Source organism: Falco punctatus, assembly GCF_963210335.1.
Source record: "Falco punctatus genome assembly, chromosome: 2".
Classification (NCBI taxonomy): Eukaryota; Metazoa; Chordata; class Aves; order Falconiformes; family Falconidae; genus Falco; species Falco punctatus.
Window position 1 is genome coordinate 24,510,339 of NC_137581.1, and position 27,650 is coordinate 24,537,988.

The 27,650-nt window shown below is 39.6% G+C and overlaps 1 protein-coding gene across 4 annotated transcripts in view; it reads left to right on the plus strand.

Moving 5' to 3' along the window:
• Positions 1-20,988, plus strand: part of B3GLCT (beta 3-glucosyltransferase) — an 85,935-nt gene extending 64,947 nt beyond the window's left edge. For all 4 annotated transcript variants that reach the window (XM_080377522.1, XM_080377523.1, XM_080377524.1 and 1 more), the window contains 7 exons: positions 4,931-5,062; positions 6,021-6,090; positions 11,288-11,401; positions 12,747-12,846; positions 13,323-13,442; positions 15,770-15,914; positions 19,326-20,988. In XM_080377522.1, coding sequence (XP_080233648.1) covers positions 4,931-5,062; positions 6,021-6,090; positions 11,288-11,401; positions 12,747-12,846; positions 13,323-13,442; positions 15,770-15,914; positions 19,326-19,493 — 849 coding nt within the window. In that variant the 3' untranslated portion in view covers positions 19,494-20,988. The remainder of the gene's footprint in view (positions 1-4,930; positions 5,063-6,020; positions 6,091-11,287; positions 11,402-12,746; positions 12,847-13,322; positions 13,443-15,769; positions 15,915-19,325) is intronic.
• The last annotated feature ends 6,662 nt before the right edge of the window (positions 20,989-27,650 follow it).

The following is a 27,650-nucleotide window of genomic DNA, read 5'->3' on the forward strand; positions in this document are numbered from 1 at the left end:
CAGCAGGCCTGCTGGCAACAGACGGGGTACACCTGTCACAAAGGGGACAAAGGATCTTTGCACAGGAGTTATCAGGGCTCATTGAAAGAGCTTAAAACTGCATTTGAAGGGGGAAACAGATAAAAGAAGGCTCGCTAGAGATAAGCCTGGTGGCAGCATGCCACTGTTTGAGGGACGTTGTGCTGGTGAGGTCCTTCAATCTGCTGTGTCCATGGAGGCAGGGGATAGAGATCCACGTGGCAGGAAAGATGCGAGGCTTATTGATGTGTTAGAAACCACGGAAGCGCTTGGCAATTAGGCCTTCTCCCCCGAGATCAATAGCCCAACTGAAGTGCATCTACACCACTGCACACACTGTGGGCAACAAACGGGAGCAGCTGGAAGCCATTGTGCAGCAGGAAAACTGGCATAGCTGCCATCACAGAAACGTGGTGGGATGACTCGCACAGCTGGAGGGCTGCAGTGGATGGTATGAACTCTTCAGAAGGGATAGGCAAGGAGGGAGAGGCAGTTGGGTAGCTGTGTGTTAGGGAGTGTTTTGATTGCCTGGAGCTTGATGATGGTGGTGATAGGGTTGAGTGTTTATGGGCAAGACTCAGGGGGACGGCCAACAGGGCAGACATTGTGGTGGGAGTCTGTTATAGACCACCCAGCCAGGATGAAGAAGCAGACAAATATTCTGTAAGCAGCTGGGAGAAGTCTCACAGTCACTAGCCCTTGTTCTCGTGGGGGACTTCACCTTACCAGATGTCTGCTGAAAGTCCAATGCAGCAGAGAGGAAACAGTCCACAAGAGTTCCTGGAGCACATGGAAGAGACCTTCCTGACACAGCTGGTGAGGGAGCCAACTAGGGAAGGCATCTCGCTGGACCTGGTGTTTGTGAACAGAGAAGGACTTGTGGGTGATGTGATGGTTGGAGGCTGTCTTGGGCACAGCAATCACAAAATGACAGGGGTTTTGATTCTCAAAGGATTAAGGAGAGGGGTCAGCAGAACCGCTGCCTTGGACTTCAGGAGGGCAGACTTTGGCCTGTTGAGGAGCCTGGTTGGCAGAGTCCCTTGGGAGGCAGTCCTGAAGGGCCCAGGGGTCCAGCAAGGCTGGACATTCTTCAGGAAGGAAGGCCTAAAGCGCAGGAGCCGGCCGTCCCCGTGTGCCGAAAGATGAGCTGGTGGGGAAGATGGGCCTGGCTGAACAGAGCTTTGGCTGGAACTCGGGGAAAAAGGAGAGTTGGCCACCTCTGGAAGAAGGGGCAGGCAACTCAGGAGGACTACAAGGATGTTGTGAGGTTATGCAGGGAGAAAATCAAAAGGGGAAAAGCTCAACTGGAAATTCATCTGGTTACTGCTGTAAAAGGCAATAAAAAATGTTTCTCTAAATACATTAGCAACAGGAGGACTAAGGAGGATCTTCATCCTGTATTGGTTGTGGGGGAAAACATCGTGACAAAGGATGAGGAAAAGGCTGATGTACTGAATGCCATCTTTGCCTCAGTCTTCCACAGTAAGACCAGTTCTCCAGGTACCCAGCCCCCCTGAGCTGGAAGACAGGGAGCAGAGTGAAGCGCCCATAATCCAAGGGGAAATGGTCAGTGACCTGCTGCACCACTTAGACACACACAAGTCTGTGGGGTTGGATGGGACCCACCCAAGGGTACGGGCTGGGAACTGCCCGGTGGGAAAGGGCCTGGGGGTGCTGGCTGACAGCCGGCTGGGCATGAGCCCCCCGTGTGCCCAGGTGGCCAAGGGGCCAGCAGCGTCCTGGCTGGTGTCAGAAACAGTGTGGCCAGCAGGGCCAGGGCAGTGACCGCCCCTGTACTGGGCACTGGTGAGGCCGCACCTCGAACCCTGGGGTCAGTGTCGGGCCCCTCGCTGCAGGAGGGACGTCGAGGGGCTGGAGCGTGTCCAGGGAAGGGCAGCGGGGCTGGGGAAGGGGCTGGGGCACAAGTCCTGTGAGGAGCAGCTGGGGGAGCTGGGGGTGTTCAGCCTGGAGAGGAGGAGGCTGAGGGGAGACCTTATCGCTCTCTGCAGCTGCCTGAAGGGAGGGGGTAGGCAGGTGGGGTCGGTCCCTTCTCCCACAGAACAAGTGACAGGGCAAGAGGAAACGGCCTCAAGTTGCACCAGGGGAGGTTTAGATAGAATATTAGGAAAAATTTATTCACGGAAAGGGTGGTCAAGCATTGGAACAGGCTGCCCAGGGAGGTGGTTGAGTCACCATCCCTGGAGGCATTTAAGAGATGTGTAGATGTGGTGCTTGGGGACATGGTTCAGTGGTGGACTTGGCAGTGCTGGGTTAATGGTTGGACTCAATGATCTTAAAGGTCTTTTCTGACCTAAACAATGTTATGAATTTATGAATCTTAAAGTGGCCTGGAAGCTCTTTAGAAATTTCATCCCTTGCTGTTATGTTGTCTTCCAGCTACAATGCAGGGAGAGGAACTACTTACATTCCATAATGTCTATGTGGTGACAAGGCAGAAGATAACCTTGGAGATGTATGTGTGTTTTTTGGCTGCTCCTTACCTTGAGCATGTGTTACATGCCACTTCCATACTCCTTCTCTTCTTCAAGCCCTGTCAACAGTATTTGTCTTAACTGCCGCTAATGTTTATTCATTTTTCTTCCATACAGAGTGGCCTTTCCCTTTAGTTACTTTGTTGAAGTTAATCTGTAATGCTAAGATCATCTGTGCTTTCAGCAGCGTTGGTAAAACAGCAAATAAACAGACCACTTCATAATGACAAGGCTAAGAGAAATTAGAACTTGCAAACTACAAAACTCACTGTCTTGAAAGAACATGCAGCTGAGTTAACAGTATTTTAGCAGGTCGCTATCAGCTGTGCAGCAGGAGCCACCATGCTTGTGCTCACAGCTCCCAGTCATCTACTCAGTTACAAGGAAGAAAACAGTCATTTAAACTCTTCAGTGCAGTCAAACTACACGTTTTTACTTTGCAGTTGAGGTGGTCTAAGAGCTTATGTGTAGTTATGATGGCCCAGTTACCAGCAACTTGCTAAAAACTCATCAGTTAATGTCTTCTACTATGTGACTGTACCTTATCAAAAATCTTTCAAACCTGGAAGCTTAAGTTTCAAAAATATTGTATTCTCAAGCCTGCCTCTAGTCCTAACAGGGCCTGTAACAAACTGGTGCTTTTGTTTTATTCCAAGTTCCAGAAGGAGCTGTATGTAGGTAGCTCTGATTTTCTGAGGATGTTGAGACCTAAATGAGATGGGCAGGAAAATGATCATCTGTAAATTAGAAGTCTGTAACGGGTTTGGTGACTTGGGCTTGTCCAGACCATACTTAATACTCTTTGTTTGGACTGAGTTCCTCCAGAACACCTAGGAGAAGGAAATATTATGCCCTCTTAGTAATACCTTAGTAATCACATTATTTACTAAAAGAGGAGCTGAATTCTGGCCCTGATGGGATTTAAAGCTTTAACGTTTAAAATTGTATAGGTTTAAAGTTCCTAAGTAGGCATAAAACAGTGGAAAGGAGACTCCTTTTCATTGCCTTTGCTGTGTGCTGGGTCTGGTCCCATATTCTAGTGAAGTATTTAATTTGTTTTCCATGCAAGAGCCATTGGGAATATGAGTAGATAACATGGGAAACAGAAACTAGAACCCAAGACTGATTTTTCCTCTGTTAGAGAAGTCCCATTCCTCCCATGCAGTAGAGTCGGGCTCCCCTTCACTGCACTACCTTTTTGGTTCCAAGAATATTGCTTTTTGTGCAGTAACTCGGTTTCACGAGGTAGCACAGAGAGTGTCTGTCCCAGAATATCTGTGGTTTCTTGGTGTAGGCACCCTTTGAAAACTAGAAGCTGTAACTTTTGACTGAGTTAGGCAGGAGCAAACTTCAAACCCAGATCTCCTACATCTTGAGTATATGCTCAAACAGTTCTTGTCCAAAGATGCTTTCACATCTTTGGCCTGTCGTCAAGAGAGACTAAGCATTCAGAATTGGGAGTGTATGGCAGTGCTGCTGGGAAGCTCTGAATCCACATACATACTGAGATATTGTTTTCTGCCTTTTAGATTTTTAAGAACTTAATTTTGTTCTTACAAGTTTTCAAAAAGTTTTATATGAAATTAAGTTAATCTTTCAACTGTTCTGAGGTAGGCACCCAGTGTAGAACTTTCACCCCTGAATACTTAGTCTGGCAAAGTTACAAGCAGCGTAAAAGTATTGCAGTAGAAATGTTGAGCAAGTCTAAATGTTCTCGATGTACCATGAAGTACAGATTGAAATACTACCATTATGAGTTCGATGTAAATACAAAGGTGGTGTTTGGGGTTTTTCTATCTTCAAGACATCACCATTTTGCTTCTTCCTTTTTCCTCTCTGAAGTTTGGCTGGCTTTTTTTTGTTGCTACATTTAAAGTGGACAAGAGTCTACTATAGGATAGCCTATCTGTTACATTATCCATTTTATTTTACAGCTTCTCAAAGTTTCATTACTGATTTTGAGCATTTTAAATTGCCACCAGAGAATGGATGTATTTTGAAAAGCTGAAAATTGCCACATAGGCTATTCCAAATTACCAAAGTAATTGTAAAAGAGCAACACAATAAGCATTTTTGTTTAAAAGAAGGTGTAAGTATTCAATCTACCATTTCTTATAAAAGTTAAAGAGGGAAGTTGTTTTGATGTGCTTAAATATACGATACTAATTGTGATTCTATAAAGCAAATTTTAAAACTTGTCTGTCTATAGAATTTCTTTTGTAGCAGAAAGATTACATATTGGTGCTGGAAATGTGAGCAAAAGGTAAGGGAGGCAGCTAGTCAACTGAGGCACAAATCTTCTACAGCATCCCATATTTTCCAGTTTTCCTATTAAGTTTGTCCTGTGATATGATTTCTTTTGTGCCCCAAGAATTTTTATCCAGTTTCATTAATGATATAAATGTTTTCTATTTTGATAGATTGCCCTGTATATTTGGCAGAAAGGGGAAGGACCACATCTTACTCCGGTGCCTGAGTTCTGCACAGATGATGTGAGCTCACATAAGGTTGATCGCTGTGCAACAACGTTCAGTAATTTTCTGCCACTCTGTGTAAGTACCATATTTTAAATACCACTTGCTTAGTAAAGGTAAAACACTTACTAAAATGCATAATACTTCACTTTAAAAATCTCAAACCTTAAGAATAATTTTTTTAAAAAAGAAAGTTTGTTCTGGCATTTATCTATTTTTTGTATATGCTTGAAGCCTTCCGTGGCACAGGATATTTCATGGCAAACAAATACTGCATATGCTTTAATGGGTCTTTCTACCACAATGTTTGAACAGCATGTGATCTGTAAAGTATTCCTCCTTACATTTCTGTGAGATACTGAAGTATAAATAATCTTTTTTCACAGATGGAAATCTAAAACTTCTTGAGGCTCAAGATAAAATGTAATATAGTATTTGGTGCATTAAAGTACGACCCATCTCTTCTACCTCTAGCATAATGCATTTATGATTTTATGGGTTAAGAGTTGCTAGAGGCCAGTAAATGTTCCATGCTTCCAGCAGAGCAAAATTCTAGGTGCCAAGAAGGAAAACAAAAGTGGTTAAATGATTTTTACAGTGGAGGAAGTGCAAAGATTTCTGCTGTGTAGCATTTAAGCTTCTTTTTCCAAGTATGATACAGTTCAACATGTTCTCACACTGATGAATTTCAAAAAAAAATAAGAAAACATTATTTTTCAGATGAATCATTCTTAGTTCAACAAGTTCTACTGCTCATTCTCTTTTCCTAATAGGTGTTTTAATTTATGTTAGAAGGCTACATCAACGGAAAAAGTATTTCAATAATGTTATTTCAGAAATTTTAAACAACTGGTGACCTTTTTTTCATGAGACAAAGATGTACTTTCTAGTGTATTACTAGTACCCTATTTTAGTTGATATGCTATACAATGAAAAGATATTTTCTATTTTATTATATGTATGGACATACATATCCTGTAAAATGTTAAAGGTGGAGCCTGCAATCAAAAAAATAATTTTTGTTCTGTTCATATAGGGAGAGCCAGTGAAAAAGGAAGATGTTTTTGTTGCTGTAAAAACATGTCGGAAATTTCATGGTGACAGAAGTAAGTTGCTGGTTGGTCAAGGTAGTACTTCTATGCAATATAGTTTATGAAATTAGTATTTTAAAAACTAAGCTGATATATGCTGTGTAGCTCTTGGAACTAGATGTTTGCAAAATCCACAGGGAAACATGAAAGCTTCAGAACTGTAAACAGCTTGTTTTGGGAGAAATTTTTGCTATTCAGAGTTCTTCAGGAGAGTTGTGAAATGTTTAAGATGAAGAGTTGTGGTCGTTTGATGTTTCAATCATTAGTGATTGGTTGGTAAAAATCCTGAAATGGAGTATCAAAAATATGCATAAAGTTAGCTTATACTGTTGTAATGGGGAGACATTACAGTATTTATTATTACAGCATCTATTAATATCCTTCGGTGTGTTTCCTCCAGCTAATTGGTTCACTTCTGTTCTTTGTACTAGCAGTAAACAATTGTGCAGCTGTGTAGTGGCTGTTTCAGACATTTGAACAAGCTGAAAGGTGTCTCCCCTCCTCCTTCCTTTTGTTCTGCCTCTCCCTCCAGTAGAAGATACGAGCTTACGCTGTCATACTGCTTCTGTCTATTGTCACCCTATGTAATTAGATGTGTGCATGTGTTTTATGATGCTTGGAATGGGAATTTTTGTAGAAATCTGATCATCTGTAGTACTTTGTGCAAGGCATGGCCCAGATCAAGAGTCTCTCAAATGTGCAACACTATAGCATGCTTCATCTGGAACTTGTAGTGTTATGCAAGTAGTGGTAATCACCATGAAAATATGACCATGCTATCCATTGTAAAAACAATAAATGAAAAAACGTAGCACAGCCAAACAAGATATGTTCAAGGAGTATTAACTTCCTTCTCAGAGGCATGGAAAATAAAGACACAGAGAGACACCCAGCTTCAGCTAATACACAGTAAGGCTCAGCTAAGTTTAAGTAGATCCAGTGTCTACAAAACTTGAACAGAAAAATTCCAAATCCACTTATTTAACAGAAGACAGTCTACCTACTTAATGCCACCTACCAGTCCATTCTAGTTTACTTCTAGACATTTCCTTAATAAGGAAATTCAGGAATGGATTTATTTCCAGGAATTTACTTGAATTTTGTGTGCCCTTGAATACTCCAGTTGTGTAGTATTGTCAGCATTAGGCTTAGTTTGTTCATAAATGTAATTTGAAGTGATTAGTATTGGAAAAAAATTGAAAATGAAGTAATGGTTAGTAGTTTTAACAAATTTGAGGGGCATTTTGCCACACATTGTCAGAGGACAGAATGAAGATAAAAGCTCTTTTTGTAACTGAGTCCCTCTTTGCTAATGCATCCAAAACTGTAGGTTCTGGTCTTCTAAATTTAGACTATTTGCCAGTTGCTGGTTTGTTTGTTTGGTTTTTTCTTCAAAATAAGATTTATGGAACTTCTTTCTTAATGTTACTGCACTCGATGAGGCGCATTTCTAGTATTTTAATCACATAATAATCAGGCTATCTTTAAAGTAGCTTTTGACAAACCAAAATTGACTGTCCTGTAATTGGAGTTCACTGAAGAGTTCTCCTTTCTGGATCCATGTTTATTTTCTTACATCAAAATTAAAACCAAAAAAACCACCAAACCTGAAAAGTCAGAAAAGAACATAAGGCTTCAAAAAGATGGTGTAAACATCTTTCAAGAAACACCTGTTGAAGACTGAGGAAAATTCTTGAACTTTCCTCACAGCTTCCAGAGTTATGCAATAGAGGATAATCTTACTCAAGATTTTGAAAGATTAATGGATGCCAGCTTCAGAGAGCTCTTTTTACCTGGTAAGTCATTTTTTATTGTATGCCAAAAACTACATTAGTGCAACATTAAGGCTTGGAATTCGATGTGCAAAAGCAGCTAAATTTTACTTCAGAATTTACTTCAGCTACACTTCGCCTTACACATACTGTATATGGTTATATAAGAAGATTTTTAAGACTGCAAACATGCCATCAAGGTTCTAGAAGTAGCACAAATAAAATATAATCAAGAGATTAGAGCTGACCTTCTATAAATACCTCTGTAGTGCAGTGTTAAAACTTCTGTGTGATCATAGTATTAATACATATTGCTAAATATTCGCATCAACAGCTAGCCCAGAATTTCATGTAGTTGTTCTTTCTTGGGAACATATGAGTTATTAGAAATTACAAAGTATTTTTTTTTATTTACAAAATTTTATTTACAAAGTCTTGTTACAATTATTTACAAAGTATTATTACAGATTACAAAGGGATACAGTTTACAATAGGCACTAGTCTGGGTGGTGACACTTTTGTCAAAACAAGTGAGGAAGAGAGACACTTAGCTAGTAGCCCCCTTGTTAGACCATTTAACTGAGGTGAGACTCAGGTCCTTGCTGCTGTGAACTCTTCATTTATACAAAGAAGGAAGACTCCACTGAAGAAATTCAGAGGCTCAGTCTGTAACAGCAGATAGTTCTGTATGTCAAAGTACTCTGCTGAGGTTGAGGTCCTTGGCTGGAGAAAGGTAAAACAGTGTTTACAGGTCAGTCTCTTCTGCCAGGTGAAGGCTGGAAGCATTTTGTATGTCTGTGATGTTTCTGTACTGGGGCCTTGTTTTCTGAAAGCTTTCTGGGTTTGTTCTTCTGATAAACATTTTTCAAGTAGAACATTTCCCCAAAATAGAAAATAATTTCCTGGCTACTTGTTTTCTTATTCTAGTTAAAAATTAAAATGTACACATGGCATTCTCTGCCAAATAAAGCCTGATTATGCAATGTTATGTGATGTAATGTGGCATTTTATTATATAGGGGATAGAGTTAATGCATTGTGAAATTCCTGGCTTTGCATTTCAAAACTCCACCATAATGTTATATGAACATTTTTTTTGTCCATAATTCCCTTTGGATTTGTTATGCAAAATTTGAGAGCAGTTTTACATTCCTTTAAAAAACTTTTGAAAGCAGTATTGGCCATTGCACAATGCTACAGAAGTGAAGTTAGATTTTTTTTTTTCAAATTTGAAATCCTTTCCATTAGTGCATTGAGATCTTACTACTCTGTCTTAACTGTTACCTTTCAACTTATTTCAGTGTTACCAAATTGACTGTTGGTCAATCAAGAATAATAAATCCTTCAAATCTGTGTGTGATCAGAGTAGAGGAAAGCGAGCAAGTAGGTAGGCAGCAAACATCAGATTGGACGATGGATGATTCCACCAAGGGGCTAAAACGAGCTCTTCACAAGCATCGGAGTTACATAGAAGCAAAGGGAATTTAAAGGACTGCTGCGGTGGCACCAGGTGCCCACCACAGCCGCCTCCCTCCTCAGCTGGGCAGGAAAGAGAAAATTACGAAAGGCTCCTGGGTCGAGATAAGGGCAGGGAGATCCCTCAGCAGTTACATGAAACAGGCTCGACTCAGGGGAAAAAAATAATTTATTGCCAATCAGATCAGAGCAGGATAATAAGAAAAATAGCAAATCTTAAAAGCACCTTCCCCCTACCGCTCCCTTCTTCCCAGGCTTAATTAACTTCACTCCTGATTTTTTTCAACCTCCTTCCCCCTCAGCGGGACAGGGAATAGGGTCACTTCGTCACTTGTCTCTGCTGCTCCTTCCTTCTCAGGGGATGGTCCTCACACTCTTCTGCGCCAGCCTGGGGTCTCTCCCATGGGAGGCAGCTCTCCACACACTTCTCCAATGTGAGCCCTTCCCAGGGGCTGCACTTCTTTATCCACTGCCGCGGCCGGGGCCCTGCCCGGGCTGCGGGGGGGAGCTGCTCCCCCGCGGGCTCCGTGGGCCGGGGGCACGGCCTGCCCCGCCGGGGGCTGCCCCGCGGGCTGGGGGAGCCGCTGCTGCGGCGCCCGGAGCCCCCCGGCCCCTCCGCACCGCCCGGGGCTGCGGGGCCGCTGCGCTCGCTCTCTCGCTGCCGCACGGGGGTTTTACCCCCTGCTTAATACGCAGCCCCTGAGGCGCTGCCGCTGTCGCTGGTGGGCTCGGCCTTGGCCAGCGGCGGGTCCCTCCGGGAGCCGGCTGGCACTGGCCCCGCGGGCCGTGGGGGAAGCTGCTGGCAGCAACTCACTGAAGCCGCCCCTGTGCCCCCCCCTACCAAAACCTGCCATGCAAACCCAGTACAGCAACAAACAAAATTAGGTGATGGATGAATTCAGCAAGGGACTGAAGTTCTTCAGAAGCATCACAGTTATATAGCAGCAAAGGGAAGTTATAAAAACACTTCCTCCATTTGAAGAACTAGCTGCAACCAATGAGGCCTGCTGGGTGGTGTCAAAGAACACAAAGCAATGACACAATGACAGCAGAATGCAGTGTTTCAAAGTTGGTCATCCAAGTCTTGACCACTTAATTTTTAAAACGGAAAAAAGATTATTTTAATCACATAGTTCTCTTCCAAACACCATCCAGATGTTTGGCTTTTTTTATGTTACTCATAATTTTTTCACTTCTGGATATAATTTAAATATTCATAGTATCATTGTTAGAATTTTGTATGATCAGTTTAAAATGATTATGTGAAATGGAAAACTGATAAGGGAAGGATTGCTTTTGTAGATAAGCATTAAGCAGTCCTTGTTTTAATAGAACATCCATGGGGTCAAAATTGGTTGTATGATATTTATAAATGTCCCTTCTATGAGTGTGTCTCCAGGAACAGGTGCTTTTGAGCATTAATACAGCGCTGCTGTCAGATATGATGTATATAACACAAGTGTAGTATTTCCAAACGTTCATTTCGTCTGTTTCTGATTCAGAATATTTTATATGCTGTACAGTTGGATGTGCTGTTTTTAAAATGCGACAGTTTCCACACTGGAAGAATGATTGATCTCTGATAGTGTTCCTGCTGATGTGTGCTATAAAGTCTACCATAGCAAGTGTAAAAGTAATGAATTCCGTACTTTGGTTAGCATAAATGTAACCATCACAGTTTTCGATGTAATATGAATTAAACTGTAGTCATATCTTAAAAGACAATTTATTATTATGTAAATAAAACTGCCCTGACTGGCTTTCATAAAAATGTGAAATTGTTTCTCTTTAGATATTGTAGGAAGGAAAAAAGAATGAACGTTAAGAACCATGATGCTGTATTTGAAACGGTATTTTCATTACCATGCAAAGGACTATGTCATTTAACAAGGTGCATAAATGTTTTGATCAAGTACTTAGATTAATCAAGTCACTTGTGTTTCAATGTCAACGGTTCTTTTGCAGTACCAGTTGTAAAGCAGACTTGGGAAAGAGAAGCTGCCCTTATTGAATACTACAGTGATTATGCAGACATCTCCATTCCTACTATAGACTTAGGCATACCTAATACTGATAGAGGTGAGCTATTGACTGTTGTTGTCAACCTTCTGAATTAGAGATGTCCAAGCTATTAGCTTGGCTTATTAGTTTTGTCTGGCCCACTAGGTCTGTCGTTCTGGTCTCTGGATTGTTTCCAGCTGGCCTGTTTTTTTTGTCTTCCACAAGGTGTATTAGAGGCAGAGAGAGAACAGACAGGGTTTTCCATTTGCACAGGTGCAGTGTGACATGTGCAACCTGTGAGTGTTTTCAGGAGGTAGTGGACCTGCTGTTCATGTGTGGATCATCTGTAGGGGGGGATGGGATCTTCCACGTTTGGCCTTTGAGCATTGCTGTGGAGAGCAGTGGGCCCTGTGGGCTACTGGTGCTCTAAACTAAACAAATCGTGCTGACTTTGCTCTAATACTATTTTTGTCCGTCTTTTGTGATGGAATAGAATACAGAAATCTTGATTTTAATTTTGTAAATGTTCACATAGCAGGCTGCAATAAGTTCATGGTTTCACGAAATCAGCAAAGCCAGGACTTACTTCATTTCTTAAGCACAGAGTTGCTGCATTTTCTCAATATTTTAACTGGAAGTAGCTTCAAATGTAGTGTCCTGTTATTTTTTAATGATTCTTTAGTAATTGTAATATTGGTAGTGCTAATTACTTTGGACAATCAACTGTAAAGACTGTTTGCAATTAGATTTTTCCAAGATCTGAAGAAGATTCAATAGAAATCTAAGACTTTCTTGTTGCTCTTGTCCTGCTCATTCTGAAGAAGGATGTTTCACTTCTCAGCTCCTAGAAAGGGCGTTTTACCTCTTCAGCTTCATTATAGTCTTGTGATAAATGTTAAGACCTTTCCTTGGAGGAAATTATTAGGACCTGAGTTGCCAGTGACGAGTATGGTAGATTAATGCAGACTTAAGTATTCATGTAAAAGCAATGGACCTGCTTGATGCATCATGAAATGCTATGGAAATAGCTTGGGAGTATTTTGCAGAATGTGTTTCTGTCATAGTCTTATCATTTTACAGTTTTCAAAATTAAAAGTAGCAGTCTACCCAGTATTGTCCAATATCTTAACAAGATAGCTGGAATAAAACTTATTTTTCATGTTTCCATAATTCAAAGAATTTCCATACTTCAACATCCTTTGAAAGTACATTCCTGCATAGAAAGCAATGGTTATGTTTGAACAGTATGTACAAATGCCATTCAGCACAATGAAGAATGAAATTAAAACTTACATCTCGGGTATTTTGCCAGACATTATCAAAAAGTTTTGCATAGTGCAGTAGAATATTTAATGAATTAATAATTGTTTATTGCAAATTCTCATTTGATTAAATGTGTATTCTGTTATTTCTCTTCCTTTAGGTCACTGTGGGAAAACTTTTGCCATTTTGGAAAGGTTTTTGAATCATAGCTCTGCCAGAACTCCTTGGTTAGTTGTAGTGGATGATGACACATTGATAAGGTATAGATTGCAATACTTCAGGAATTACCACTGTTCCTGTCAGCAGGATTTTCACCAATATTTCTCTCTTCTTCTTCTGTGTTTAAGTCTGTTTTATTAGTGATGTAGCTTTATACTCATTCAAGGAAAAAAATTGTCACTTTCCCTCAGCATTCCTTGACTGATACTAACAACAATGTAATCTTGTAATTGATAAAAAGTTTTTGTGTTAGCGTTATTATTTAATAAGGTAGTCTGAATATGATTACACGTTGTGATTCTTCTGTGTAGGCATGACTGACCAAAATCAGCAGTTATATCTCATAGTAAATAGCCCATCTTAAATTTCTGTTTAACAGTTTATATGTCTGTGTTTTGTAGAATTTCTCCTACCATTACCATTTTTGTGCTATTTATTAGAATGACATTTATGCTAGTAATGTCTGTTTCAAAATTAATGCCTCCATGATTTTTTTTAATGCATTTTCATATTACAGTATCTTCAGACTCCGAAAATTGCTCAGCTGCTATGACCCAAATGAACCAGTATTTCTTGGAGAGCGTTACGGTTATGGCTTGGGAACAGGAGGATATAGTTATATCACTGGCGGAGGAGGGTAATTTATTTAAACTCCTACTGACATCTACATCGGCCCCTGCTTTGAGTGCAAATGTTTTGAATCATAACACAAATCAGTTTCAACAGAAACAGTGATGTTTCCTAGTACTAATAAAATGTAATTATGCTCAAAGACCCAAATGTCCTAATTATTGAGAAGTCATGCTGCTCATTGGGAACAGATTTGTAGAGTAAAATAGTTGGTGCTGAGAACCACGCGTGTTTCAAAAGGATCATTTCAGATTGACTGGTCCTGTGAACTGAGTGTCTATTATCAGTTATCTGTACTACATATTCTCCTGATACACATCGTGCAGCCTTGTTTCATCTGACAGAATTAATTCTGCATGCTCAGAGACCATCCTACAATGTGATTCAAAATGTAGTAAGCAGAGACAATTGGGATAGCTGCTGAAAAAAATACCTTTGTGATCTGAACTGTTGTGGAGTTTACAGGAGAACCCAAAGCAGCAGACCTCGGGATACAAATTGCTGTGAATATGAAGATATTCATTCCTGTTCTCTTTCTTTGTCCAAGCATGGAAAAAAACCAAAGGATTGTGATTCTCCCTGTTTTTGAACTTTATGGAATGATTTATGGAGAGGTGGCTGAGCAAAGAGTTGGATGTTTATGTCCTAGAAAATAGTTTCTCATAGAAAGAGGTGGTCATGGGTTGATCTTGTGTATGAGACACATGGGTCCCTGTGGTTGCATGCAAAGTTTGGTTTGAATTAACATTTATATGAACTTTCAGGTTGGCTCTTATTGCAATAAGAATGATCTTATGACTCTGACTTGTCCATCTTACATATCTAAAGCAAGTGGTGTGGATGGCTGAATGTCCTTAGGGTCTTTCTCTGTGAAAAGTAATGGCTATAGTAACTTCCTAGGTTCTTATCTGTCTATAGGTAAGTAAGAATCAATTGACTGGCTGCCTCATTGTTTTGCACAGTTGCATAAGATCTTACTTAAGTAGGGTTTATGCTTGAGTTAAGAAACAAACCTTCTACTGGTGCTGGTATGTTTGTTGGTTACCAGTCCTATATTTATGTATCTTTTTAGTGTTTATCTCATAGTTTCTGTTCTGTCATCTAGGTGTGGGAATGTGGGTGTTACTTTCATTATCAGGTTTGGGCAGATAGAGGTACAGATCATACATCTTGCTCCATACCCTAATTTTGAGAAGGTTCACTGTAAGTGAAGAGATCTATAGAACTGAAGGGACATGGTCTAGATAATCAACTAGCAAGTATATTCCCTAAATGTGTGCAAATTATCACACCTTCTGTGTAGCAACGCATGCTGGTCACAAGTCCCGGCTCTTTTTTTTTTTTTTTTTTTTAACTTACTCCAGCTTTTATTATTCCTTCTGCATTTGACCTGAGTATTGAGATACAATTTCCTGTTGTGCTCTCCTTTTTTTTTTTTTTCTTTTTATGATACATACAGTCTTCAAAGTTGCAATGATAACAGTGGATTTTTTTGCAACATGAAGTCAGTCTTTTTGCCTTAGCATTCAGTATTCGTAGAAGCTTTGCCACATCCCAGTGTCAAATGAAGAATTTTCATACAGTGAGTGAACTCATGAAGCCACGTAGTGATTTCAGAGCGTGAATCTTTTTGGTATAACTTGTAGTAGCTGGAGTACCCTGTATTCTGATCAGACTGGGTGGATGATGTAAATTCAGAAAAGGCATATATTGGATACTAGGCAAGAGTATATTCCCTCAGCTGTTGAATTTAAGACATTGTCATGTTTCTTGTCTATTGAAGGCTTATTTTAGTGATAACAATCTAACAGCTGCAGGCTCTGGTTGATATTTAGATGAGCAAGAAAGTTAGGATGAACGGAAGAATTTTGCAATGGCTTCAAGGAACATTTTTTGCTTATGAAGGGAACTCTGTAACAGAGGAGTCAAGGAATAACAGTTCAGGTTTTAGAGTTCATTTAATTGCTACATGATAACTAAGAGGACAATAAATTTGAGTAAGATAGAGGAGAATATCTGTTTAAAGTCCTGGCCAAGTTTAGGAGGAATTATCAGCTATGGGTAAAAATGGTGGCTAGCTAAGAAATTGTTGGAATAACAGCAATTGGCATAATTGGTATAATAAATTGTCATTATGTAATCATCTTTCAGGAAATGCCTCTAGCACTACTTGTCAGCATTGACTTCTCAATTTTTGAAATTTCAGATATGTTGCACCAGCAGGCTATATTTTATCTTGCAGTTTTATATCATTTAGCAGTGTTTATTAATTTCAGTCATTTGGCTTCTCTAGTTGTTATTGTCTTACACATTTAATTTGCTCTTTTTATTCAGGATGGTTTTCAGCAGAATAGCTGTTCAGAGACTACTTGCTAGTAAATGCCGATGTTACAGCATGGATGCGCCTGATGATATGGTCCTTGGGATGTGTTTCAGTGGCTTAGGAATCCCTATAACACATAGTCCACTTTTCCATCAGGTCAGAGTATAATTTTTACTAGTACTTAAAATATATTTCATTCTTTTAAATATACACATAAAACAGCACTCAAAAATACTGCAAACTTGTAAATTTTACTGCAAACTCAATCAATGTGTATTAATAAATAGATGCTGCTTCTATACCTTATTTCTCTCCAGAACAAGTTAGATCAAGAAAATAAGAATATTGTGAAAGCATGGATTAGTTACTACAATGCTTTAATAGTTGATATTTCACTTACCCTATTACTACATTTTTGAAAAAATGCAGTCCAAGATGGGAATTTTGAAAAACAAATACAATTAGGAGCCACATGCTTTGAATATTTGTGATAAGTCCTCTTAAGAAAAAAAAAAAACAAAACATACCACATTACTTTTTTCTTCAGGTAATTGAGAACTGATGGTGAAGTTTTTCCAGTAAATCAGTCTTCTCTACTTACCCAATTTTCCTATTGATTCAGTATTTACCATTCTAAAATATCTCATTAGTGAAGATATAAAATGTGAAAGTATTCCCAGAACTATTGCTTTTGTGGTTGATTCTGAAGAATGGTATAAATATGATAAATTGCTGTATGCTAGCACAAGGGAAAAATTGGTCACAAAACATAATTTTCTTGTGATGACATTTTCCAGTCTGGGAGAGGTGGATTGCGATACATTTGAATATTGTTTCTGTCTTCCAGAATATTTAACGATCTAACTGTAGTGTCGCAGTGGAAAACACAATGCATTGAGTCCCAGAGAGATGTGCTGCCTCATAAACCAAATAAATACCTTACCTTTCTTCCATGACATTAAAGAGAAGAAGCACTTAGGATTTTTCCCAAACAGTACACAACTTCTTAAAAAATTAGCATTTAAATCAGTGTAGTGTTCGATGTTTTTCAGGTGTTAATCTAGTTTAAAAACTGGGAAGATCTGTGTATCTGAATATGAACTGAATGAAGATAATTAGGCGACTTGAAAATTACTTAATTGCCATGTAATTCAAAGCACTTGTTGGGGGGGAAGTTTGCTATTTAAATTATCAGGTTTTCCTATATTAAGACTCTCTTTCTGATTACATTTACTATTTAGAGAAATAGGAATGCTGAGAACTCGCTATTCAATATTTTAACTCCTTGTCCATAAAAAAAATTCTATCTGTTTACTTTCCTGTTTTATCATCGCTTACTCCTTTCAGTATAGAAAGAAGGCAAGTAATGCATCTTAAAAAATCAACAGTTATTGAATAATTTGGCTTGCCCAGGTGTTTAAAAACCCACCAAACTGCCTAATTAAGAGGGTTGGAAAGAACAGAACTCATTTTACAGATTTGTAGGAATGGCCCTTATACAGCAAAATGAAGCACTTCCTTATAATCCTTACTGGTGTACATTTGATACTGAATCACTTTGAAAGTGAAATCCTAGCAGTTTCATTTTTCACATAGAAAATTACACTTGAATTGTAATTAATCTTTACTGTTGCTTATAATAAATTCTAATGTAACATATCCTTGACCAAAAATTAACCTTGGGGGGGAAACTACTGAATAAAAATTGAGTGTGCTTGTTCTATGAATTCCATTGTTATGCAACAAATACTTTCAAAATAAATAAAAAAAAAAATTGGCTTTTCTGTTCAACCAGAAATTTTTTTAAAAAAACTTGCCTGAAATATTATGTACAGGTGTGCAATGTTGGAGCGTTTCCTAAGTACATGAATCCTAAATTGTACTGAGTATATATTATGAAACAGAAGCAAAGATATCTTCCTCCTTAGAGTGTCTATGATGTAACAGTGTTTGCTCACTGTTACTGGTTTCCTGTTTTGCCACATGCTACGGTTGATACATACATGTTCTGTAATCTGTTCCAGAGGCTTTTGACGTGATAAGACTGTTAAAGAGAACAGGAACCTTCCCATGTCAAGTAGCAGCCAGGATTGTGATCTTAAAATGTAAAATCTGAGCAAAAGCAATGTATTTGGCTTTTACAAGCTCTAGCATAGAAAAAAAAAAAAAAAAAAACCAAGAAAAAAGATTACAATATTACCCAATATTACCAATAATTGATTCCACAAAATGTAAGGAGGAAGAAATTCAGGGAAATTATTTCTTAAGGTCAACCACCTATAAAGTGGTATGATTCTTAGAGAGCAATGTAATAAAAATGATAATTAGAGCAGATGTCATTCTTTTAGAATTATCAAAACACCAAAAATTGGTGTATTGTTCAATAAAAAGCGGATTGATTTTCCAACAGTGGAAAACTTTGGTCTTAGATATATAAAAACTTTCTTATCCAAAGTTTTTTTTTTTTCAATTTTTGAAACCTAAATGTTCATTGAAGTTTTTTTCAAAAGTGTTGAGGGAGATAGGCTCCCTCTTGATTTCTCTGGTGGAATTTTTCAAAATAAGCACTCTGTGGTTTAAATAAAATAAAAAACCCCTAACACCACCGCATACTCAGATTTATTAATGTCAAAAATCTGTTGCCCAATTTTATGACTTATGTTTATATGGAACTGCATGAAGAACACTGCATGTAGAATTTATTAATACCACCATAAGTAGGTGAAGTGTGCAGTGTGAAATCAATTGCTAGCTTGGGCATCACATCAGTGATTCAGTATCCCAAATCATTCAGTTTTCTTCTTGTGTTTTACCTCTAGAAAAAAACACACAAATATGTGCTTTTCATGCATTTCTCTTTACAAAAAAATTCTATTTACAATACAAAGTCTAGTTACTTTACCAGGGACCGCTACAGGTGAGCCTCTTTTATATAGTGGTGCACTTAGATGCCGTGAAACTGTCAGAGGAAATGAAACATGCTTGGTGCATGAAGAAGTCAGCTGCATCATGCAGCTGTGTTGTAATTCTGTCTCTTTTGGTATAAGCTGATAAAGAATAACAGTGCAGTTTTCTGGCACCCACAGTATTTCCTGCGTTGGGTAGCCTTTCCCATCATAAAACTTCATATAGTTCAGCTGCTTATAGCCTTACTAGGATCCTACAGTCACACTGGCACTGATGGCAACTTTCTTTATGAGGAGGAGCAAAAGAATCATTTTGTCATTATTGAACCAAAAGTGTATATTTAAAATATACAATACAAACTACACTGTTTGTCACTTGCTTTTGTAGATGGTGACCTTTTCATCCTGAGAAATAGGGCATATTTAATATCAGTGTACTACTTAGCATGATGACTACAGTGCGAGTTGAAGATCAAAACTAATGCTTCTCAATTGATTTAAGAGAATGATGTAAAAACCCCTTTGTTGTTATCATGTGTGTTTTGTCAATGCCGCGTTGCTTTGTTATGATACAGAGGCCATTGAATGATGAAACTTTCTTGTTCTGAAATTATTCTTTGACATTGAGTACTAGTGGTTTTGGTTTATTCTTCCACCTTAGGCAAGGCCAATGGACTACCCCAAAGGCTACCTTTCTCACCAAATTCCAGTATCATTTCACAAGCATTGGAATATTGATCCAGTGAAGGTATATTTCACGTGGCTGGCACCAAACACAGAAGAGTCACTTAATGGAAAGAAAGTTGGATATAACAGGGAGGACTTATAAACAGTGGAAGAGCGTAAGTGTTGATTAATGTACTGTGGATGAGGGACAGTCACTACTGTGATTTTTGTGGTGTTCTCACATTGTTCATCTGGTCATGACATAGAAGGCAATGTTTTGTTCCTGGTTGTTGCATTCCTTCAGAGCAATGGAAGAAGGCACCTAACAGACTTGGATTCTTTTGTTAAACTTTGTTTCTTTTTAAGATGTTTTGGGGCTTCGTATACCAATGAACTTGACACACATTTAAAATGTCTCATACAACTTTACCTGTGTTCATGTTTGGACTTTGAGTTAGACAGCATCCATTTACTTTTCTTTCCTTTGTTCTCTCAAAAGCTTAAGTTATGTATTTGGGAGCCTAATACTGAACATGTGTTTGACATCTATTGAATATCCGTCTCTTACTGACCTGCAGAAAAGAGTTCTCTAAACTATTCTGGAACAGGTTCTTGATAAGTTAGAGAGGAGACAGGACTTTGTTTTTTGTGACCAGGAACTACATTGTATGAAGGCTGTATTCCTTTATGCTCATTTCAAAAAGAAATATTGTAGTTTCCTGGCATAGGTGGACCAAGCGTGAACCACTGTTGTACCTCTTCAGTTTATTAGCATTTGTAAGGAATGTCATGTTCAAAATAATAATTAAAAAAAAAAAGTTTAAGGACAAGGATTTCTTAAGTGGCCACGGGAGGTCGCTGTGGCTCCTTTAGAATCCTAAGTCACTGTGTATCTATTTGGCAAATAAAAATGGGACTCTTGAGGATTTTTGCAGAATTAACACTTCAGTATTTCTGATGTGTGTGTTTCAACAGTATATGGATGCCAGCTTTGAAGTTTGTAGTATTCCTAATTTATATCAAGATAAGTAGTTTTATGCATACAACATGTAGAGAGTCATTCATATTTAAAATGTTCTTGATTTTTTTGAGTAATTCAGTTTTGTAAAAATGTTTGTACAAAAACTGGCTTTAGTATGTTCTAAACTAATTTTTATATTGTAAAACTGCTCCTTTTAAGATGACAGTACATGGCACTTATATGGTGTTATTTAACTTCTTCGCTTGCTATATTGTAACCAAATACAGGGTCTTAAAGCCATACTGCTGAAGTAATTTGTGTTTTGTTTTCTTTTAGTAGGTTAAAAATTGATTCCACTCCAAAGTAATGCAGTAGTTGCTCATAAGTTGAAGTAAGGGAGCCACTGATCCCTGCTTCAGTAATTACTGAAGTTGTATAAACGTTTGTTTGTGAATGTAGCTTGTGGAATTTTAAGCATTTGAATAGCAAGCACATATTCATAATAGATTCGAATTCTGATTAAATAGGAGCAGTCTATGTGATGCCTTTTTTTTTTCTTCTTCCCACGATCAGTGCCTTAAACAGTAGACATTTTGCTGATACCAGGACTGTGTGTTCCAGTACCATGGCTTAATTGTTAATTATGTTTACTGTTTAGAACTGAAAGCCTAAATAAAAGCATTCTTCTTTAACCTTTTGTGCCTTCTTCCTCTTTGCAAATCAAGTACAGGATTATTTAAGCATCTGTGTTGTATTTTTATCACCTGAATAGTATTCTGTGGTCAGTTGTACCAAAAGGCAGCTTTTTTTTCCATATTCTGCCCTGACATGCTTCACCAGGTTAAGTTAATTTTCAAGTCTCTGGTTTTGTGCAAATGAAGAAATGCTTTTGCAATGGACAACTCACGTGTTTGGGAATCTTGATGCTATCAAAAATATCTTCTTTTTTTGGTATGAATATGGGTGATTCACCATTATCAAATTCTCCACTGGTCTTGCAGTGTAGTCCAATCACTTCCAGCTGGTGATATTTCACATCTCCTTGGGCCCAGGTCAGGCAAAGACAATTAGCTTTGGGTCCACACTGTGTTGCACTTGTAGGCTTCTGTCTTATTTGGAGATTAGGAGCCACCTTCGCGCGCATTCCTTGCTGACTGACTTCTGGTCTGAAAAATGTAATAGTAGCTGTCTTCAAGTCCATCTTTTCTCTTGCTGTTAACTCTGGGGTTTACTGCAAGGATTCTAGAGGTATTAGTAAACATTAGATTTCTGATTCCCATCTTCATAGTTTTGAAAGCAATGAAGCTGTAATTTACTTGAGTATTCTGTCCAGAAAGCTCTGACTTTTGAGACATAACTAATGATAACCAACCCTAGCAGCAGTATGACAAAAGTGACCTTTTATTCCTTGGACTAAAAATTTAAGATGGTTTTTTTCAAGTAGAGGATCCTTGACAGTTTCTGAAAACAAGATGTGAAGACATTCTAGAATTGTGATATGAAAAAGAAAATCTGGGAATCATTATTGATGGTTTATTTTAAATGTTTGTAACATAAAAGATTACCATGTATCCTGGTTTCAGCTGGGATAGAGTTAATTTTTCTTACTAGTAACTGTTACAGTGCTATGTTTTTGATTTAGTATGAAAATAGTGTTGTTAACACACTGATGTTTTAGTTGTTGCTAAGTAGCTCTTGCTCTAAATCAAAGACTTTTAAAGCTTCCCATGCACTGCCAGTGAGGAGGTGCACAAGGAGCTGGGAGGGAGCAGAGCCAGGACAGCTGACCCGAACTAGCCAAAGGGCTATTCCACACCATAGCACACCATGCTCAGTGTATAGACTAAGGGGAGTTGGCTCGGGCCAGCCGGTCACTGCTCAGGGACTGGCTGGGCATCGGTCAGCAGGTGGTGAGCAATTGTGTTGTGCATTATTTGTTGTTTTTTTCTCCCCACTTGCATTTTATTCCTCTCTCTCCCTCCTTTTCATTAAAATGGTTACTATTATAATATTTTATTCAAATTATTTAATTGTTCTTATCTCAACCCACAAGTTTTACCTTTTTACCAGTTCTCCTCCCCGTCCTGCTGCTGAGGGTGGGGAGTGAGTGAGTGGCTGCGTGGTACTTAGTTGCTGGCTGGGTTTAAACCGTGACACTGTATTTCTTCCATGGAATTTTTTTAGATGATTTTGTTGGTTGGTGAATCTGCTTTCAGGAGCCAAAAAAACCCTTGAAATACTGGTGCCTTCAATATAGCAGGATTTGTAAATGATGAGTGAATCTGTTTTCATTTCCCTGCATCTGAGATGGCCCTGGCATGGAGACACCCAAAAGGAACCAACCTGTGTCTCTTCCTCTGTGAGAAGGAAAATGGGCAAGAGTCTGAGGCAGCTTGGTAGCTGGGTAGTTTTCTTTTTGTGCAGGAAAACATTGCTCTAACAGCAGCTTTAACACCAACACAATGAGTGCTGACTGGAGGGAGGAGGCCAAATGACTTTATTTTCAGTTCCTTAATTTTTCATGGTTTAGGACTTTTGCTATCACTGGAAGTATAATACGTCTTGGCCAGATGCTCAAGATTCCATTCTGTTATATTCCTGGAAAGTGAGATCAACACTGGGTAAAGACTACCAGAACAGGCTACGGTGATGTGTCCCCAGAGCTAGCAATGTCACTTCATTACCAGAAAATATGAAAAAGTAGCAAGAGGTTTGCTTTTTACAACACCATAAAACTCCGAAGGCTTTTGTTCATTAGACTCCCTGATTATAAATATATTTGAGTTTGCTTTAATGGAACTGCTTCTGCTTATTGTTGATATGAAACTAAAGGAGAAATATAGAATAATGAGCAAAATACTCCCTGGTGATGTCACCTCATCATACGTTTACTGAGGAAACTAAGAGCTGTTGAATCTCTGCTATTAATGCTGCCTGTTTCAGCTCTAGGTCTCGGGTCCTAGGTCACAGCAGCGTTGTTGCTTTACCCACCCCACTACTGAGGTGCACACACCTACCTCGTCAGTACAGAACAAATTCACCTCTCCAGTCGCACTGGGGATTATATCCTTAAGTAATCATTTCATTCAGCAAAAAACAGATGCAATATTGATTTGTAGGTAGGTAATTGTTCTATTTCAATTTGTTTCATACTATGCGTATGTATAAAGACTAGGTTTGTTAATACTATGGTACAGTGGGTAGCTGTCATGTGGCTACTTGATGATTTACATTCTGTCCCAAGAAGAAAATTCCTCATGCTTTTCAAATCTCATTCTGGTTTACAGGAAGAGACCTGTGAGCCTAATGACCCATGGGACTAGAGGGAGCAGAGAAGTGAACTGTCTGTTTGCATCTAGCTGCTTTTGCAGATTCCCGTGATTCATACTTGTTTATTCGTGCCCCTGTTAGTCAGGAAGCAGCAGTGCCTCCATTGAAACCAGAAGAAGAAATCTCGTGAGATTAACTAGGACCTGCATTCAGGTGGAAAGAATCCAACAGCTTTGGTGCAATATCTGTATGCTATTTGGTTCTGAACACTAGGGGAAAATAATCCATAGAAAGAATGTATTTCAAGATGAAAAGGTAAGTAGACATTATGCAAATGCATACAGAGGCCAAAGGGATTCACAGTCAAAGAAAGGAAGAACTAGTTTGGAGAGCAGGCTGGAGAGGAGGAGCGATAGGAAATTACGTCAATGGAGTATCATGAAACATTCTTTATGGAACACCTATAGGCATGCTGCTTTTGTAAGCTAAAAAATAATAATGCTAAGCTATTCCTGTGAGAAATAAATTTTTAATGCAATGTTTTTGTAAGTCTGAAGCCGTAAGTAAAAAAAGCATAGGTTGTTAATATTTCATAGACCTGACTTACCAAGAAAGACCAAAAAATCTAGGGTTTAGGCAGTTTATTGGCTTTTTATTGTGACAATTAAAAAAATTCTGCAGGGAAAGTTATTGTGCATCATCATCTAGTTTGTGGCCACTTCTCTTATGTGTATTTCAAACAGCTGTAAGTTTGTCAGAACATCTGTGGCTTATTGATGCCGTGGGTCAAAGTGTTACGGTGCCTTCCCTTCATGTGCAAGCAGTAACGAAGTGGTATGTATGCTGTGAACTCAGGCCCGACTCAAAAGCTCTTAAATAATGGAAAGAAAAGATACTGAAATAAGAAGCCAACACCAACCATAGCCAGTGTTACTACTCAAGTTCTCAGCCATCCTTGCCATTTACACTTGAAATTCCTTTTGAAATGTAGCAGCTGTGGACCATGGTCAAAGACAAAGGTAACGGGCCATGTGGGCTTTGGATGATGCATTGGGCATTTCATTGTATTCTAGCTGGGACATCCTCCCAGTGAAGGCCCAATCTGTTTATACTGAAGGCCATCAAGGTCCTCGTAGCAGGAGCTCATGTGTTAGCCCTAGTTCTGCAGGCTAAGCAAGCACCGCACCCCGTCTTCACAGGGGTGTGGCATGATAGCGTCTGGTACCTGCTCCAAAAGGCCTGGAAGAATGGCAAGAAATACATGTATTCCCTCAGGAGGGAGGGAAACATTGTGCAACTGAAGACCTAGTGAGTTCCTTGATTAGTTTAAGGAGAGCTCTCACTGGTCCTTCTTAAAGCTTACCGTTCCCTAGCTAGCAAGGTAGCAGAACTAATACAGCACTAGTGTAACACCAAGTAAACATGAGAAATAATAGCCCGTGTCGGATGAAGCTCAGTGATAGCTCAGCAGGCAGCTCTGTGCTTACTGAGGACAGTCAATCACAAGCTGATGGGTGGTGGCGGCCAATTCACCAGCCTTTTTTTCAAACGACTTAAAGACTACTCATCTCACTGATGTTCTGTTTGCAAGCTCCCTTTGCTTGCGGTTGGAAACAAGTATGGCTCTGTTCATCAGGGGTATTTCCTTAAGGTAGCCCTTCACCTTCGCGTGGAGCAGATCGGGAGCTCTGCTGCAGGTGCAGTGCTTTGATTCAGCCTACGCTGTGGTCCCGTGGCCTCATTCTGCCCATTCATGTAGCTCTGCTGAGAAGTCTCGCTCTTGTCCTGACAAACCAAGTTAGTCATTTGTTCTTTCTCTGTACCGTTTGTCCAGGCTAGAGTTTTCCTGTTGATGGATTGTGTGTTAACCAAAACGCTTCCGATCTTACAAATGCTAGCTCTGAAATGACTTTACACTTAATAAACAGTGAAATACGTTTTTTAGCCAAATAAGATGTGGATAATCATCCCTGAATTACCAGGTTATTATGTTCTTGTGAGAAACTCTTATCGAGTGCAGTTTCAATGTCTGAAAAAGATTAAAAGTCCTGTCAGAGTAAGACATGATTTTGTTTTACAGGAGCTGGCTTACCTCCATCATGGCTCACCACTTGTTCACCTAAGTAGTATAATTATCACTTCCACAAATGCTTGCTTTAGAAGCCTGTAATTGTGCTGCCGGTCTTTCAAAAACTGATAAAATATTTGCTGCCCTTCCGGCATCGTCGTAGGTGCTGCTTATAATAAGTGTTTTCATGACCTTTGTTAGCAATTCAGCCACTTCATTCTTAAAACAGTTTATTGAGTTAATATCTTGGAAGGACGGATGGGTTCCAGTGAACAGGGCAGAGACTGTAGAAATGCAGGAAGGAAAGAAAGGACATACTGAAGTTAAGCTGTAGAAATGTACCAAAGCCTGTGCAGCTTTTACATCCTCACATTAGTGCATGCAGCCGTAGCTTATAGATTTAGATGCTGGTCTCCATGTTGGAGTCAGTCTTGGCAAAGCTTTCCAAGAAGTTTTCATTGTACTTACCACTGCCAGGACAAAGGATTGTGCTTTAACCTTAGATGGATGAGCTCATGCTGCAATTCATTGCTTTGGTTCTTTGTGTGTAAATTTGCAGTCGTTCTCCAGCTTCTGCAGAACTGGGACTCGGAGTGGGTGGTTTAACTCCCACCTTTATGTCCACCTGCCCACAGGCAAGATCCCAAAACAGCTGGAATTACAGCCAGTTTTAAACAAGACAGCTAATGCGGCTTACGGCTCCGTGGGCAAACATAACAAAAGCACGGCTCTTCTTGGAAAGCTCTGTTCAATCACCACAACTCTTCGTGTGCTGACAAAGGCAAGATTGTACTGCCGAACAGTCCAAATGCAGGGCTGAATAGATCCTAAGAGCCAGTAACGTGGTCTGGCTCATTGCAGTGTCATTGCCTGTATCATACGTGAAGAGAGATTGAACAGAAACGTTGAATGCAGTGAGGTGAGTCAGATTCTTACAGCCCCTGGAGCTGTTTGCCTGTCAACACTCATTTAAGTAGGAAATACCTTCCTTTCACATTTAAATGTAACATAGCCCAGAACTTGCTCATTTTTATTCTAAAGACAGTGAGAAACAATGTCAAGGGGGATAAGGATCCAGACAAATATGGAGCAGGTTTTGTTCAGTGGAAGACTAAATAGGCTAGAAGTATTCATTTGAAAAGGCACGAGTGGGGCAGAAGTCCATCTAATGAATTATATGGGAAAGGTGAACACAGGGGGTGATTTTTTTTTTTTACTCTTTCATTACCCGGGAACTGTGAGGTACACAACAAACTTGTCAGGGTGGTTTCAATACAGGCAGGTGCGTTTCCATAGCACAAAACCGAGCTGCAGAACCTGACAGCACTGCCTGTGCGCAGGCTGCAAAGTATGAAAGGACTTAAAAATGGATTGTACAAAATCACAGCAGAAAGGTCCATAAGGGGCTAATAAACACGGTGGTTTTCAAGATATATCTTCAAGCTAAGGCTCTGGATTAACTGCTGCCTGGCGCTGGGCAGGGACACTGGGCTGAAGGGACCTTTGCCCTGGCTCAGGATGACTCTTCCTGTGTAATCCTGATGTGCACAAAGTTCAGTTCAAGGGGGAGCTTGGGGGTTTGGGTTTCTGCCAGTGGTGGTTACAAGTAGTGCTTCAGTTCCTGTGCCTGTAGAGTACTGGAGTGTCCTGTGGTTGTACGAGTCCAGAGCCACCTCAGAGATAATGGATCAAAACAGGGGATCTGCCAAACCCCCACGTTCCTCTGCTGTGACGATGTCTGAGGAGCCCAGACAGAAAATGGTTGTCAGGGCTTGGGCGACGGGTCACACATGCATGCGAATTTAAGCGCTGGTTCACCACAACTTACAGGCCAAGAAACATGCCAAAGATCCCAGGGCTTGGGCTCTGCAGGGCAGCAGGCCGATTTCTCTTTGATGAATACGGGTTTAGGATCCCAGAGGAACTGAGCAACTTTGCATATCGGGAAGTGAACAAGCATGGAGCTGATACGTCAACAGCATCAGACCTATCTGTCAGTAGGCTCCCCATCAAGAGGGCTG